The sequence below is a fragment of the Accipiter gentilis genome, chromosome 26 (genome assembly GCF_929443795.1).
Source record: "Accipiter gentilis chromosome 26, bAccGen1.1, whole genome shotgun sequence".
In the NCBI taxonomy this organism is placed as follows: Eukaryota; Metazoa; Chordata; class Aves; order Accipitriformes; family Accipitridae; genus Astur; species Astur gentilis.
The window spans coordinates 21,728,055-21,741,900 of record NC_064905.1 but is presented as its reverse complement, the minus strand read 5'-3'; the positions used below and the strand labels follow the sequence as shown (position 1 = coordinate 21,741,900).

General features: G+C 51.6%; 1 protein-coding gene across 5 annotated transcripts in view; it reads left to right on the top strand.

Moving 5' to 3' along the window:
* Positions 1-11,132, top strand: part of FGF1 (fibroblast growth factor 1) — a 32,453-nt gene extending 21,321 nt beyond the window's left edge. For 4 of the 5 annotated variants that reach the window (XM_049829496.1, XM_049829493.1, XM_049829494.1 and 1 more), the window contains 3 exons: positions 3,005-3,202; positions 8,337-8,440; positions 9,393-11,132. In XM_049829496.1, coding sequence (XP_049685453.1) covers positions 3,034-3,202; positions 8,337-8,440; positions 9,393-9,587 — 468 coding nt within the window. In that variant the 5' untranslated portion in view covers positions 3,005-3,033 and the 3' untranslated portion in view covers positions 9,588-11,132. The remainder of the gene's footprint in view (positions 1-3,004; positions 3,203-8,336; positions 8,441-9,392) is intronic. The other variant, XM_049829497.1, reaches the window with a different exon arrangement.
* The last annotated feature ends 2,714 nt before the right edge of the window (positions 11,133-13,846 follow it).

Below are 13,846 nucleotides of genomic sequence, written 5' to 3'. Positions count from 1 at the left end.
AAAACCTTAAAGGAAAAGTAAAAATGAAGAAGCCATTTCCAGTCAAGCTGCTCTCTTAAAGCGATCTGTGGATGCCCTTGAATGTGCAGACCTTCAGGTGACCAAGGGGAGCATCCCAGCCTGCGCCTCGCTCGCACTGGCTGCAGCCTAAGTTTGCCGAGATCCTGATCTGAGCTCTTGGCTTTGGGATATTTGTTTCTCGCTCCTATCCGTCATCAACCCAGGAGACTTCTGAGTGCCTTTTACCCTCAGATAAAGGTTCAAGAAAAGCTTTAGTTCCAGTAAATTGCACAATACCACTGATCTTGATTAATGCTCAGTAAAGTACTAAAGCCTTATGTACCACATTGAACGACTTGAAGGCTTTCCTTCAGAGAAAGCCTGGGAGACAGCTGACATTAAAAAACTGAACTACTACAAAAGTATGATCTCTTGACAGAAACATAAATTTTGTGACCAGAGACTCTGAGAAATACGTAATTTCAGCTGCCTGACAACTGTGTTAAAAACGGATTTTGAAGCTATACTTAGCTAGTCCATCACCTGCTTTGGAAGGCCACCAGCAACCATAAAGCTTCTGAGCTCTCGTGGGTTACTTCACCAAACTCATCGCAGGATGCCAGGGCTAGCCCGTGTTATCACCCGTAGAAAGCGTTTCCCAAAAACCTGGTCTGCGTCAAATGGGGGATCTGTGAAACTTCACAGCTTCCAAACATACGAAGCCTGAACGCACCAGCGCTGAGATGGACACGGCTTTTGTGCGATTCAGGAGCAAGGGCATCAGCAGAGGGGGTTGTAAAACTTGGTCAGGCTCCCTGGGAAAAAGTTCATACCTTGGGCTTTGCAAATAGCTCTGGGGCAAAAGCGAGCAATGGGGAGATGTGCGACATGGGGAGAAACTGGTCTGGGGCGATTTTTAAATGAAGATAAGAGCCAGGACAGCTTCCAGTGCAAAACAGCACATAGCTGAGGAAGCGCTGGGCTGATAAAGTAACACTTGGTAGGTGTTCGTCCAGCAAATGTGACTTACCAAACAAGAGCAAAATGGTTCTGGAGAAAGAGCAGTGGGGAAAAGTTTGAAATAATTTGTCCCTGCATTTTGACTCCACGTTCAGCTATTGTATTAGTGGTTTAATACCTCCGTCTGCAGCAAAACACAGGCTGATAGGAGGAAAGAGAAGCTGTTGTGAACCAACAGCTACCAGAAGGAACTGAGGCCTGGGATGGCAGGGAATATTATTTCTTTACAGTTATGTTTTCCTCTCCTAGGAAATCTCTCTGTTCTGATAGACACCCCAAGGGGACACATCTGAGAGTAAGGGATGAAGTCTATGTACTAACCAAAGCTGGCTGCAATGGCTGGGTGCGTTTTCAGCAATAGCGATGAAGTCTTTATTTCCAAGGTTTCAGTTTTTAGCAATCCAACTTGCAGACATTTTTATCTTCTGCAGGCTTTTGGGATCTACTTGAAGGAGTAGTTTCCCCTCCTTGCAGCTGCATTTGCAAATTTAAGTACTTAAGAGTTTACAGCCAAATGTTTAGAGTTTTTGTGTGTGTGTGTGTTGCAAAGAGTTGCAGTCCTTAATATCTCCCAGGTCACTCTTTAAGTACCACGGCAAACCCACACAGTATGATACTGGCTCCATCCTAATGTACCAGTAGCACAAAGCAGTGCTAAAGAGACATTTTTACAATCTATAAATACATATAAACAGTGACTATATAATATTTTCCATAATATAGCTATGGGAATACATGACATTTAAAGTAATTTCCTGTATCTAGATTTATACTGTGCCCTGTCTTTTTCTGTTCATAAATCCACTTCACTATAAGCACTATAGAACTTTGTATATGAAAGACAGCATACTCGTGGGAGGTTTTAAAAGTAGTTTCTAGGCTAGAAACATTCAGATAAATTTGAATATACCTGGAATACATGTGGGACTCTGGTCCCCACCCAAACCTGGCCACGGCACCTCCTGATCCCACGGCCACGGCTGCAATGGCAGTTCTCACCCTCCGACATTCACGTCTTTCTCTTATCGGTCTGATGATGCCTTCAGGTTTTGGCACGGCGTCTGCTTAAACATGGATCATGACCACACAGTGTCTTCCAAAATGAGGTTTCAGTACGATCTCCCTGCATTTCCCCAGTCCCCCAGGAGAGCACCGGAGCCCCGCGGGAAGGAGCACTCACGAGATGGTGCTTGCTGCTCCCGAGCAGCTGGCAGTGCCCCATGCCCAGTTACACCCTTCTACATCAGCCAGAGCTTTGCCTTTCCCTTTTAACCACTTTTTGGGGTATGCAAGGGTGCACAAACACCCTAACTGAGACTCAAAGTTCCTTTTTTCCATATACTACTGATCAGTGTATGGGTAAATCTGCTTAACGCCCAGGCAGTGAAAGCCTCCCACCCCCCTGCTCGTCTCCCACAATAGCTAACGTTTGTTCTGATCTTTAGCGCGTGTGTGCCTTGGCCAGGTGAGATGCAGAGTGCCAAGATATGAAGTAATATTTGCTATCTGGCATGCAGTACGTGTTGCAATACCTAGTCATAATGGTGTTTGAAAGTTATAATAGTGGAGAGAGTTATTAACCTGGGCTCCCTTCCTGCCTCTTGTGGGTTTCAATCAGACACTGGGTGTTTTTCAAACTTTTTTTTCGAGCCTATAATTTTAGTACGTACGTCAATAGAAAGCAGAAAGAAAACAGAATTTACTATGATAAAATTAAAAGGACAGAGTCCCTACTGCCCAGCTACACCCAGTGAGGAGACAACCCCTACCACCACCACCTCCCACGCCGGAGGAGCATCACCTTTTGGGCTGTGTCACTGCCGGAGCCATCATCCGCGGTGTGAATCACCTGCCCCGCAGCCAGCCCGGGGACCGGCCGGGGACCACCGGGCTCCCTCCCCTCCCTTTAAAAGCCTGGCAGCAGCAGCGTGTGCCAAGCACTCGGTGCCGCAGCCCCTGCCATACGCCACCGCATCTCTTGCAGCCCGGCCGGCCGTCGGGAGAGGCTGAGAGATGGCCGAAGGGGAAATCACTACCTTCACCGCCCTGACCGAAAAGTTCAACCTTCCCCTGGGGAACTACAAGAAACCCAAACTCCTGTACTGCAGCAACGGGGGCCACTTCCTACGGATCCTCCCGGACGGCAAAGTGGATGGGACCAGGGACCGCAGTGACCAGCACAGTAAGCAAACCCGATGGGGCTTCTTGGCACTCCTCCTTGCTCCTATGGTTTTATCAGCCAGGAAGGGGGGAGCTGGAGAATATGGGCTCTGTACCAGGCTCTCTTTTCTCTTGGTGGCAGCACGCCTTCCAGGAGGTCAGCACACCCACCAAACACACCTGCAGCCTGTACGCAGAGCCCGGGGAGGCACGGTATGCGTGCTATTTCACATCTGCAGAAGTATTAAATCTGAAACTGGTCATCAGCATAATCGCAGGCAGGCACACTACGCAGGACCGAAGTGCTAATTGCAGCACGGCTGGCTTACGCAGCAAGCTGGCAGCTGGAAAAAAAGGCTTAGGAGCAGCCTCGCGTCCTACACACACGCAGCCATCACACATAATTCTATGGTATCTTTGCATTTGCTCTGGGTTAGAAGATTCAGCACAATAGCGGGGCTGTGCAAACGCCGTGTTTCCCAGCAGCACGCTGCAGGCGGGCATCTTCATACATGAAGTCGTCAGCCAGAGCGGGAGGTTGGGCCCAGACTCCCCTGCGCGCAGAATGGATTTTATCTGTATGTTCTGCACACGGTATCCCCTTGCCTTCGGGGAACTTCCCTCTCCCCTTATGCAGCAAATTAAATTTCTGCAGGATGCAAAAGCAGATCCTTGCAGAGGCAAGACTCAGGTGACATAGTTATTTTGTGACTTACGGCTTTAGAAATGCACTCGTGTTACCATTCACTTTCCTTCTGAAACCAAGTATGGCTTATTGTATGCTGCAACACTTACAATACATTTTACACGCATCTGTGTGTCACAAAGATTTAATGGGCCATCCATGGCCAGGGCCTCCTCTTGCCTGTCCCCGTTCCCTGCAGTTGCTGATGCCGGCGGTTCCAGCCCATGGGACATCGGGGACCTGCTGCTGGGATCAGCTGGCCACACAGATGCCAACACTTTTCCGACCATTTGCACATCCCAGGTGATGGGATGCCTTTCTAGGAGCACATTCGTTCTCTGTAATTGGCATCAAAGTTTACCCTAGGAAGCTGGCAGGACTTGCTCGCCAAAAAGTGCCAGTTTTGTAAACGCTACTATAAAGTCCTGCAGACTATCTGACATAGGGCAAAACTTAATATAAAAACTTAATAATATTATCCTGTATGCCAAGGCAGCGTGCACGTTTGTCCTATTCAGCAGTTTTCCGTGTCACCAAAGGCATCAAGAGCCCTTTCCCTGCCAGCAACTCATACGACCAGAGCCAAGGTGGGGCGCTGAGGCTCTCTTGCTTTGACCCAGCCACGCAAAGCCATTAGATGAGAGCTGAATACCTGGCCCTGACACCAAGAAGCCCCTTGCCCTCGGCAGCTCTCCCTGCTGAGCCCGGCCAGGCCATCAGCAGCGACCAGGGGGGCTGTGCAGAGCAGCCCCCTGCCCGGCAAACCACTCAGACAAAAGAGAAAATGGCTGTCTGAGGACAAAGACAAAAAATCCAAGGAATCGTTGGGAACTTTTAAGCTTTTAGGGTTCTTGCACTTCCAAAATCCTTGGGAGGATTTTTTTAAACCGATGCTGGAGGAGAGCTGGACCAGCAGCACAGCAAAGCTCCCCGTGGGGCTCTGCAGGCAGCGGGTCGGGCTCTTCCCCACTGCCGCACGCCGGAGCTCTCGGTTCTCGGCAGAAACCTCTGGTTACACCATATCCTGAACATTTACTGGAATATAACTGGGACCTGCCAGGCTCCTATCTGGTTAGAAAGAAGGGCTGGGAGGAGCCAAGTCCGCCTTACAAAGTGCTAAGAAAAGCACTTTTATTTTCTTTAAACCACAAGCGTACATGTGGCTTTCTCCCCCAAACTTAACCTTTCTTCTTGTTATTGTTGTTTTAATGAAAGGCAGTTTACAGCAAAGTTTTAATTATAAACACTGTTTCCCCACCACTCGCACAGCACGTGGCAGCGCTGGGGGACGGGCGAGGATGAGCTCACCGAGGCTGGATAAACAGCGCGGGGCAGGCAGCCTCCAGCCTGGACTAAACTGGGCACTAACCCTTCTGAAACCCTTACAAGAGGCAGACAAGGATGCTGACCCAAAGGATCCGCAGGAGACAGGACCGGGCTCACAGGACCCACGAGCCAGCAGCTGGAGAGGTTGTATGAACTCAACCAGCATCTCTGCAGCATTTTGCCAGACCTAAGATTTTGCTGGAGTCAGACGGGGGACACGGAGATGCCCATGTGCCCCGCGGAGCTCAGCACGGGGTTTGCAGAGCCGGTGGCAAGGCGGCATCTCCCGGCACACGGAGCACTACCAAGGACATGAGTGTCCAGCCCCCGCGCCCCAGCCTCGAGCCCACCGTCTCACGGCACGGATGCTGCCACACAGCCCAGCCTTTTTTCCCTCTGGCAAAGCAAGCCAGTCGTGTCGGAGTGATCGTTTCCCCTCCGGCCACCGGTCCCCACAGCCGCACGGTGCACACAGGCAGCAAGCGCAGGCAGCGAGAGCGCAGGCAGCGCTCCTGTGCATGGCACCCGCTGCGCCCCGGCACGCTCGCACCTCGCCGGCTGCTGGCCTGGGGCCATGTGTTTGGAAACCTCTGCCAGAAAGGAACCTCCTGTAAATGATCTCGTAAACTTGGATATCCGAACGTACAAATATTTACAGAGAAAACTCCTGGAAGGGCTGCGTGCCAGCGGAGCAGCCCTGCCAGCAAGGTACCCTGCCTCTGAGCACCGATGGCTGCCCGCGGTCCCGTGCCTGCGCCGGGCAAATGCCGGAGCTGCTCAGCACCGCTCCCAGGCATGCAAGGGGAGCAGCCCGGACCGTGACCTGCACCGTGGGATACTGCTTACACAGCTGGGACAAGCACCGGCCAGTGTGGAGCCAGCCAAATCCATACGGGAAACCTGGAGGTGACAGCGGGGAGAGAAGCTCCCAGGGAGGGATGAGGCACGGGAACGCTCGTGGCTCATCCGGGGAGCCAGCGTGCATAGCTGCGTTAGAGCCTGCACTGGTGCCTTGCAAACTGCCCGTGCCTATGTGCATTTTGTTCCAGACAAATATCAAGAATTCATACTTTTATCTTAAATTGCCTTGCCAGGTTCTAGCCCCAGAATCAGGTAGGATCTCTAAGGAGAACAGAAGAACTGACTCGCTCCAAGCCCTTGTTGTCCAGCCCTACGTAAGGATTCCCTCACCACGTCTTTTGCTTCCGTGCATGGGCATCTTGAGCTTGCACCATGAAAAGAAAACTTACCAGGACATTGTAGACCCTCAAGGATAAAGCCCGTGCTCATTTCCACAAACAGGCTTATTTTCTCTGTTTCATCCCATTACTTCATGGAAGGAAATATCTGTACAGACCTGTAAAAAACACAAGAATTTGTGCATCAGCTCCTTCCTCCAGACCCACCGTTCTCCCTCCCTCTGTGGCTGGAGGCCTTAACATCCCCATCAGCAGCTGGAGGGTCCCCCTGCTCCCCTCTCTCAGAGGCAGTTTTTAGGACAGCATCATTATTTTTAACTCTTTCCCTGGCTGGACTTCTTGGCCACGTCCTGGGGCTGCAGCACTGCAGTGAACGCGAGGTGGGCTGGGGGCTCTCCCACTGCGGGGTTTGCCGGCTGCCAGCGCCCGGCCTGAACCAGGCAAGCACCGGGACTGCGGATTACTGCAAATCTGCACCCACACAACCTACTAATTAACCATCATTTACTGAGCAGAAAATGCCAAAAATGAAGAATGAACCATTACAGCAAAGATTTCACTGGGACGGGGGCTTCTGCCATGCCAAGAGGTAACGTTACCGTTTACCTCACCCAAATAAGGATAAAATAAATTTTAAAAGGAAGGAAGGAGCTGGAGTTGAGGCATCCATTCATGCTTCATTCAAACCAACCTAAATATTTCTGTTACAAATCTCTACAGTAAAAGCTCAGGAAAAAAAAGCTGACTAGGAGATGGGAACGATCATTCAAAAGAGTTGGATTTTGCAAGTCACACTGACTATAACCGCAGCCCTCCGTGCATGCCGGCGGGGCCGCTAATTGCTCAGACTTCAGTTTTCCTGCCCACCCATGAGAGCAGTATGGGGTCCTCTCTGAGCACACAGTGCTAGAGAGCTGTCCTCCCAAAGCTTGGCTCCAACCCAATGGCCTCTTCCTGATAAACAGGTTAAACAAGAACTTGATCCAGGTTTTAATCATTTTCCAAGACTCCTGTAATTAGCCAAGTAAGAAGAAAAGGAACCCACAGGGGAAAAACAAGTAACCAGACAAATGGAAAGAATGGAAATCTGCTATGTTGGGTACAGGGTGCTGAGCAGGGGAGGTGGCCCAGACATCCCAGCCTGCAGCTGACCCGCTCACCTCCCACAGTACAAGACCAATAAGGAGCTTTTTTTGCCCCAGAGTTTCTAGCTGAAGTCCAGCATCGGTGACGGGGCTGGAAAGCCAGTGTCTGGTGGGCTGCGTGAACCGACGCAGCATCGCCACGAACCCATCGCCCCTGCCCAACCTGTGTGCCGGGAGGCTCAGACCTTGGTTTAGTATCAAATTCACATTGGTGCCACAAACTAGGACAATCTTAAGACATGGTTCGTGGCTACCTACAGGAGGTTATTTTTTTTAGGATGAAGATCAGCCCTTTCTCTTTCTCCGCTATCCATCTGCGACACACCAGATAACGCCAGCCGCGGCACACGGCTGGATGGGGTGCTTTGGATCGGGGTTTTGCAATGCAGGCATCTGAAGTCTGCCCGTCCCTGGTTTAGCTCTCGAAATACTTCTTCATATGTCACTCCTTAAGTGTCTTGTCAAAACCACATGAGAAATTTGTAAATTAGAGCCAGAATTAAAACCCCAATCTCCTGTGTCCCATTCCAGCGTCTTAACCAAAATGCTGCCCTTCCTTTGATGTAAAATAAGGAAAAAATTGGTCTTTGGTTCCTAAAGCATGGCTGTGGGGTTTCTTTGAAGGAGAGGGTACAAGGAGACACTTTGATTACACGCTGTACTGTTTCCTATAAACTCTTTATAAGCCGGGCTTCAGGACAAAAATACCCTAACTTTCCTAGCAGCTTGGACATTATCTCCGACAACCTTTTTTCTATTTTCTTTGTACTTTTGTTGTTGTTGTTTTATTTTTACTTTCAGTTCAACTCCAGCTAAGCGCGGAAAGCGTGGGAGAGGTGTATATAAAGAGCACCCAGTCTGGGCAGTACCTGGCGATGGACACCAACGGGCTGCTCTACGGCTCGGTAAGTAGGAGGTTTATGTGGGACCAGACACAGAGAGGGTTTGAGGTTTGCAGAAATCTCGTAGCTCTGAGTAATGCAAACCACGAGCAACAATTAGCCTCTGTTTGTTATTTTGGCAGCTGGACGGCCACTCTTCATCCGGCTTTATTTTGGAGGGAAATAAATAAATAATCAAACAACACCATTTACCGCCCTGCCTCTTGACAAATATTGTATTTCATATCTGGAGGAGCAGCTGCTTTGCAACCCCTCGGCAGCTGCCAGGGACCCCGGCAGGGGGCTGCACCTCCAGCCCGGCTCTTCCAACCCTGGCAGCGCCTTGCCCGTACCTCTGCCTGCCTCCCGCCGCCTCTCCACCGCTTTGCGAGGTGCTTCATTTTTCCTCTGCATCCTAGTTGCACTAAACCCTGTGCTGGGTCCACAACATCCCGGTGTGAGCAGGATCGTGCAAGGCAGGAGCTTACCCCCCCGTGCCCAGGAACTGGAGGGCACGCAGTTACTGAATATAAGCTGGGTCTTTGAGAATAGCCCCATTTATAGCAAAGCGTGCGACACGTAATCCTGGTCACAGGCTGCTTAGCCTTACCAAAGAGCCGTTTTGTTCCCCATGTTCATGCCTTGAACCCGCAGCCACCACCGCAGAGGTTAGTGCCGGAGCAGGAGCCAGTGCCAGGACCGGCTTACAGAGCGCAGGGCTGGGCTCGGTTACTGCCGAATAAAACGCCCAGGTCATGGACAAGTTACTGCAGGAGTAGCCCAGGCGTCTAAATCAAGGCTGCTTACCTCCACGCTTTAAACATGAACTGTCCCGGGGCACGAAGATCTCGGAGGCGGGTCTGGACAGCATCCGAGCCAGGGAGCGCCCGAGCTGGGATTGCTGCGTTAGGGACGCGCATCCTCCTCCCTACGGCATCTCCCTGTCTCACTGTCGTTACCTGGGGCTCTCTTTCAGCAGTTACTGGGTGAGGAGTGCCTGTTCCTTGAAAGGATCGAAGAAAACCATTACAACACGTACACCTCCAAAAAGCACGCAGATAAGAACTGGTTTGTAGGTCTGAAGAAGAACGGGAACAGCAAGCTGGGGCCGCGGACTCACTACGGCCAGAAGGCGATCCTCTTCCTCCCGCTGCCCGTCTCGGCCGACTAAGACCTGTCCTGGGAGCTCAGAGACAACCCGAACCCCAAAACCCAACTGCCGCCTCCTCCTTTTAACCTCGCTGGCTCCTACCTTTTTGGCTAGTATGACAGAGCCAAACGTTAGAACTCCGAGCTTTAGGTGAACGCATTACCAAAAATAGACGAAGCAGAGCTCCTCTGCCCTGCACCAAGCTTTGCAGAGAGGAGGGGAAAAGCCCTGACCCCCCCACCAAGGTCCGCCGGCATCCCCACCTCCCCCTGCCCTCCGCCGTCCGTCGGTGCGTGCCGTGACCACGCTGCAGCTCCCGGGGACACGCACAGACCTGCCCTGGCCAGGCACCCAGAAACGTGGCCAAGGGCACCCCAAGGACACCCCAGTTACCAGAGAAGTGCACGCTTTTACTGTCCCCAGTCATTCTAAGGCAAAACCTCCCCGGATGCTCTGTATTAACATATTTATCCACCTAAGTACGTAGCTTCTAATATGCCCTTCAAGCAATTTCAGACTGCGCCATCAGTCATGTTATCGAGTGCCAGCCTGGTTAAATGCTTGCCGATATTCTTGGCGTATTAAGCTAAACTAGCATCAGCCAAAAGCTCCAAGCCCTAGACATCCTGGCCTCCCTTACAACATGAATATTGCTGTATTTCATGCTAGTACCTGCCATATGTTATTTGTACTTATTTATTAAGTAAATATGTCTCTCCTACACTCCGTTCATAAGTAATTCTAGGCACCGAAGCCCCTTGGCATTGTCCCAGTGAGGACGGGGCAGAGTGGGAATGACTAAGGTCTGAGGTTGAGGGTGTGATGGTGCAGCAGGAATGGGCTGCATGACAGTGGCAGTGCATCGCACTCCATTCCCAGGGGGCTTCCTCTAAACGGGCTCTAAATGGGCTAAATGGGGCTCCAAAAATGGCACTGGGGCCCCTTGGTGACTCCCAAACCCTCTGTGCAGCTGGATTTCTCCTCTCCTGGCACGAAGCAGATCTCCCGAGCAGTTGAAGAGCTGCTCCTGCCAGGCTCGTCTTCTCCATCCGCCTCGGGCACTTGCAGATGCCCGCGGGGACGGGGCACGACCTGCACGGGGGGGACAGCTCAGCCCAGGCACTGCTGGGGCAAAGCCCTGCTGAGTCAGCGCTTCTCTAATCACTTCTTCCCGAGTGGCAAGTGCATTTTACCGCACCGTGAGTTTCCTCATGTGTAGACTAGCCCAAAGACTCGAAGTAACCTTTTCGGGTGATATTGCATTAACAAATAAATTAGGAGTAGGTTTAACTCCATTGCACCCGTGTGACTTGTCACAGCCTGGCTGTGGCCGCGGGTGAGGTGTGCGCAGAGACGGGGCCAGGGGTGCCACGGTCGGTGGGACGGATTTGGCAGCCGAGGAAGCAAAAACGCAGGAGTCCTTCATTTACGCAAGGCTGGAGCTGCGGCAGTGCCCGGCAGCCCATCCTCCGGCATCGCGGCAGGGGGAATGCTGCCGAAACTCACGTTCGGCTCGGTCCTCCTGGTGTTCTCGGATTGAGGTTTCAAACTGTAAATAAAATATGCTGGTACAACAACGTTTGATATGAAATATTGCAGCAGGCTACACTTGGTCTTAAATTAAGAGGTGTTTGAGTAAAAAAGTCTGAATCTCTCAAGGGGAGGCTGAAAATGGAGCACGGTGCTTCTTCACCACAGGGATGAGCTTTGTGATGAGACGCCAAAGCCAGACACTCCGGGGGCAGCACCCAAGCAGGGACACCCGATCGGGGACACCGGCCGAGGGAGCTGGGGGACCCTGTGCCACGGTGGGCGACGCAGCCTGGTCGGACGCTGCAGACGCCGCTCCCACCACATGGAGGGATGGCCACAGCCCACGCACTCTTTATTGTTTCTACAATAATAATCCCAATTTTGCAATTCTAGTGAATGGGAAAAAAATAATCTGGGGAGACAAGGACTTGCTGCAGCTCACATGGCTGAGGGATGAGGTGAACTTTATTTTACCCTTTACCCTGGGCCACAAGCTGGGCTGGGGACAGGCAGAGAGCCATTGAGCCTCACGATTCCTAAACACTTTTCCCAATGCTTCCCTTCCTATAGTCCCGTCTGTTGGACTTGACTTTCCTTCTTCAGCAGTAAAGGGGGGAAAAAAGGCATTTAGGTACATAGCATAACTTAAGGTAGTTAAACATTACATTGTTGAAATAGTGGTGTCAGTGGTGAAAAGTACTCCTGCTCAGTTTGGAAAACATGGGTAATCTAATTCATTTTACCTTTATTTTTGTATAATAGACCCTTGGAAACTGCAGAAGTATGTATTTGGCAGGAGCATTACAGCAGCTCAGCTGCTCTCTCCAGCTTTGCAAAGTGAAAATTTTCACTCAGAAGTGAGCTACGCTGTGGATTTGAGAGCTGAACAATGGAGTTCACGTATCCGTACCAAACTTTCTGAAGAGGGAACACAAACAGCTTTCCTGTTTACTCAACCTGAGGCTGAGCTCGGGCGCTGCCAGCCGTGCACAGCCTCCTCGTGTGCATGCATGCAGCACTTTCCGGGAACGCCAAGACAAGGCCTGCAGCGTCCGCTAATTAGATACGGCAATCTATTTTTTTTCCTGTCACTTGGTGGTACTGCCGGGATCCCTCCCCTGGTGGGCATCGCCTCGCTGCTGTGGCTGCCGGAGGGTTTTCACAGACACTTTGTTCCCGAGCAAACACGGCCGGGGACTGTCATCCACCCCGCAACCAGCAGCGCAGGGTTATCAATTATCTCATCCCGATGCACAAATAACAAATGAGCTGACAGCCCCCGCCAGCCGACACGCTGAGCTTGAGGGGGGGAACCTGCGTTGGGCTGGGGTGACCTGCCCAGCCCCGCGATGGAGGGGCAGTCACTGCCCGGCCTCTTTGATTCCAAAGTCCATGTTTCTGGCACAGCCCGGGGGCCTTTGCTCTGGAGAGCAGACCGAGTCCACCCTCACGGCTTCCACGGCCTCCGGCTTCATCCCGCCTGGGCTCCCCTGCTCACTTTTTCCATTCCTGGCATGGGGGACAGGGACATGGGACAAGCGCTTCCCACTCCCAGCAAACCCCAGATAAGCCATCTCTGCACGGGAGGGTGGAGTAAAAGGCATTATGCCTTGCATATTTCTGCAGCAGCAATTAGCCACTAATTACTGCACTTCAGAATTGCTCTGCTAATTACTGTACTCCTGAACTTTTGCAGTTGCTGGCTCTGAAATCTTCTCCCCGGCACCGATAGCATCGCGGTTAATTGTCCTCCCAGGCAAACAGGGAGCTGGCGTGGGAACGGCGGAGCCGTGGCGGGGAAGGAGCGTGCGGCAGCTTCGGCAGCACCGCAGCTGCAAAGCCCCGCGGTGCGGGGACCATTGCCCGCCCATGGGCACCAGCCCTGCCAGTGCCCAGCACCCTCCTTGCACCTACCCATTGCCACGGCCCTTCGGTGCTGTTTCTCATCTGGGGGAACCGCGTGGAAATGAAGTCGAAAGGCCATTTCTGCTCCTCCTGGAGAGCCGCGGGATGCCAGCTGCTCCTCTTGTCTTTTACATAGCGAAGTTTCCATGCAGCTGCCTGCAGGGAGGTCAGCGGTATGCTCTTGCAGGTATTTACTATGTGCATACTGAATGCTTGAAGAAGTACAAATATCGATTTCCAGTTTTCACTTATAATCCCCAACAGCCCAAAAGGCACATTTTTACTGCATATACCAACTGAAGAAAGTAGAAAATAATGCTTGCAAAAAATCTACTCTGCACGGATGCCTCCCACCCCCTCCAAAAAAAAAGCACAGGAGTAGGATAACTTTGGGGTTTTTTTTTCAATATCACCATATCACAGGTAAGGTAGTGTGTTACCCCTAGACTGGCAAACACCTGTGATTGTTTTGCAATGTTGAAGTATTTTACACATCTAAGGACACGTAATATAAATCATACCAAGCATCCACGATCCCACTATAAAAGGTGACCAAGTAATGATTCATCAGCTCTGCTGCCACCACAAACTACGTGCACGCTTTTAATTACCCGAATGGTGAGGTAACACACACTCTGTCCGTTCTCAGTGAAGGCGGTTCAGGCCAATGGTGGGTGAGAAGCAGATGCAGGGCTCCCTGCAACCCTTCAGCTGAGAAGGGATACCCCATGGGGGTATCATCCTCCTCCTCACGTGTGCCCACATCCTCCACCTGCAGGGACACGGTTCCCTCAACAGGCTGAACCCCTCCCTCTCTACCTTCTGTGCTGCTACAAACATGT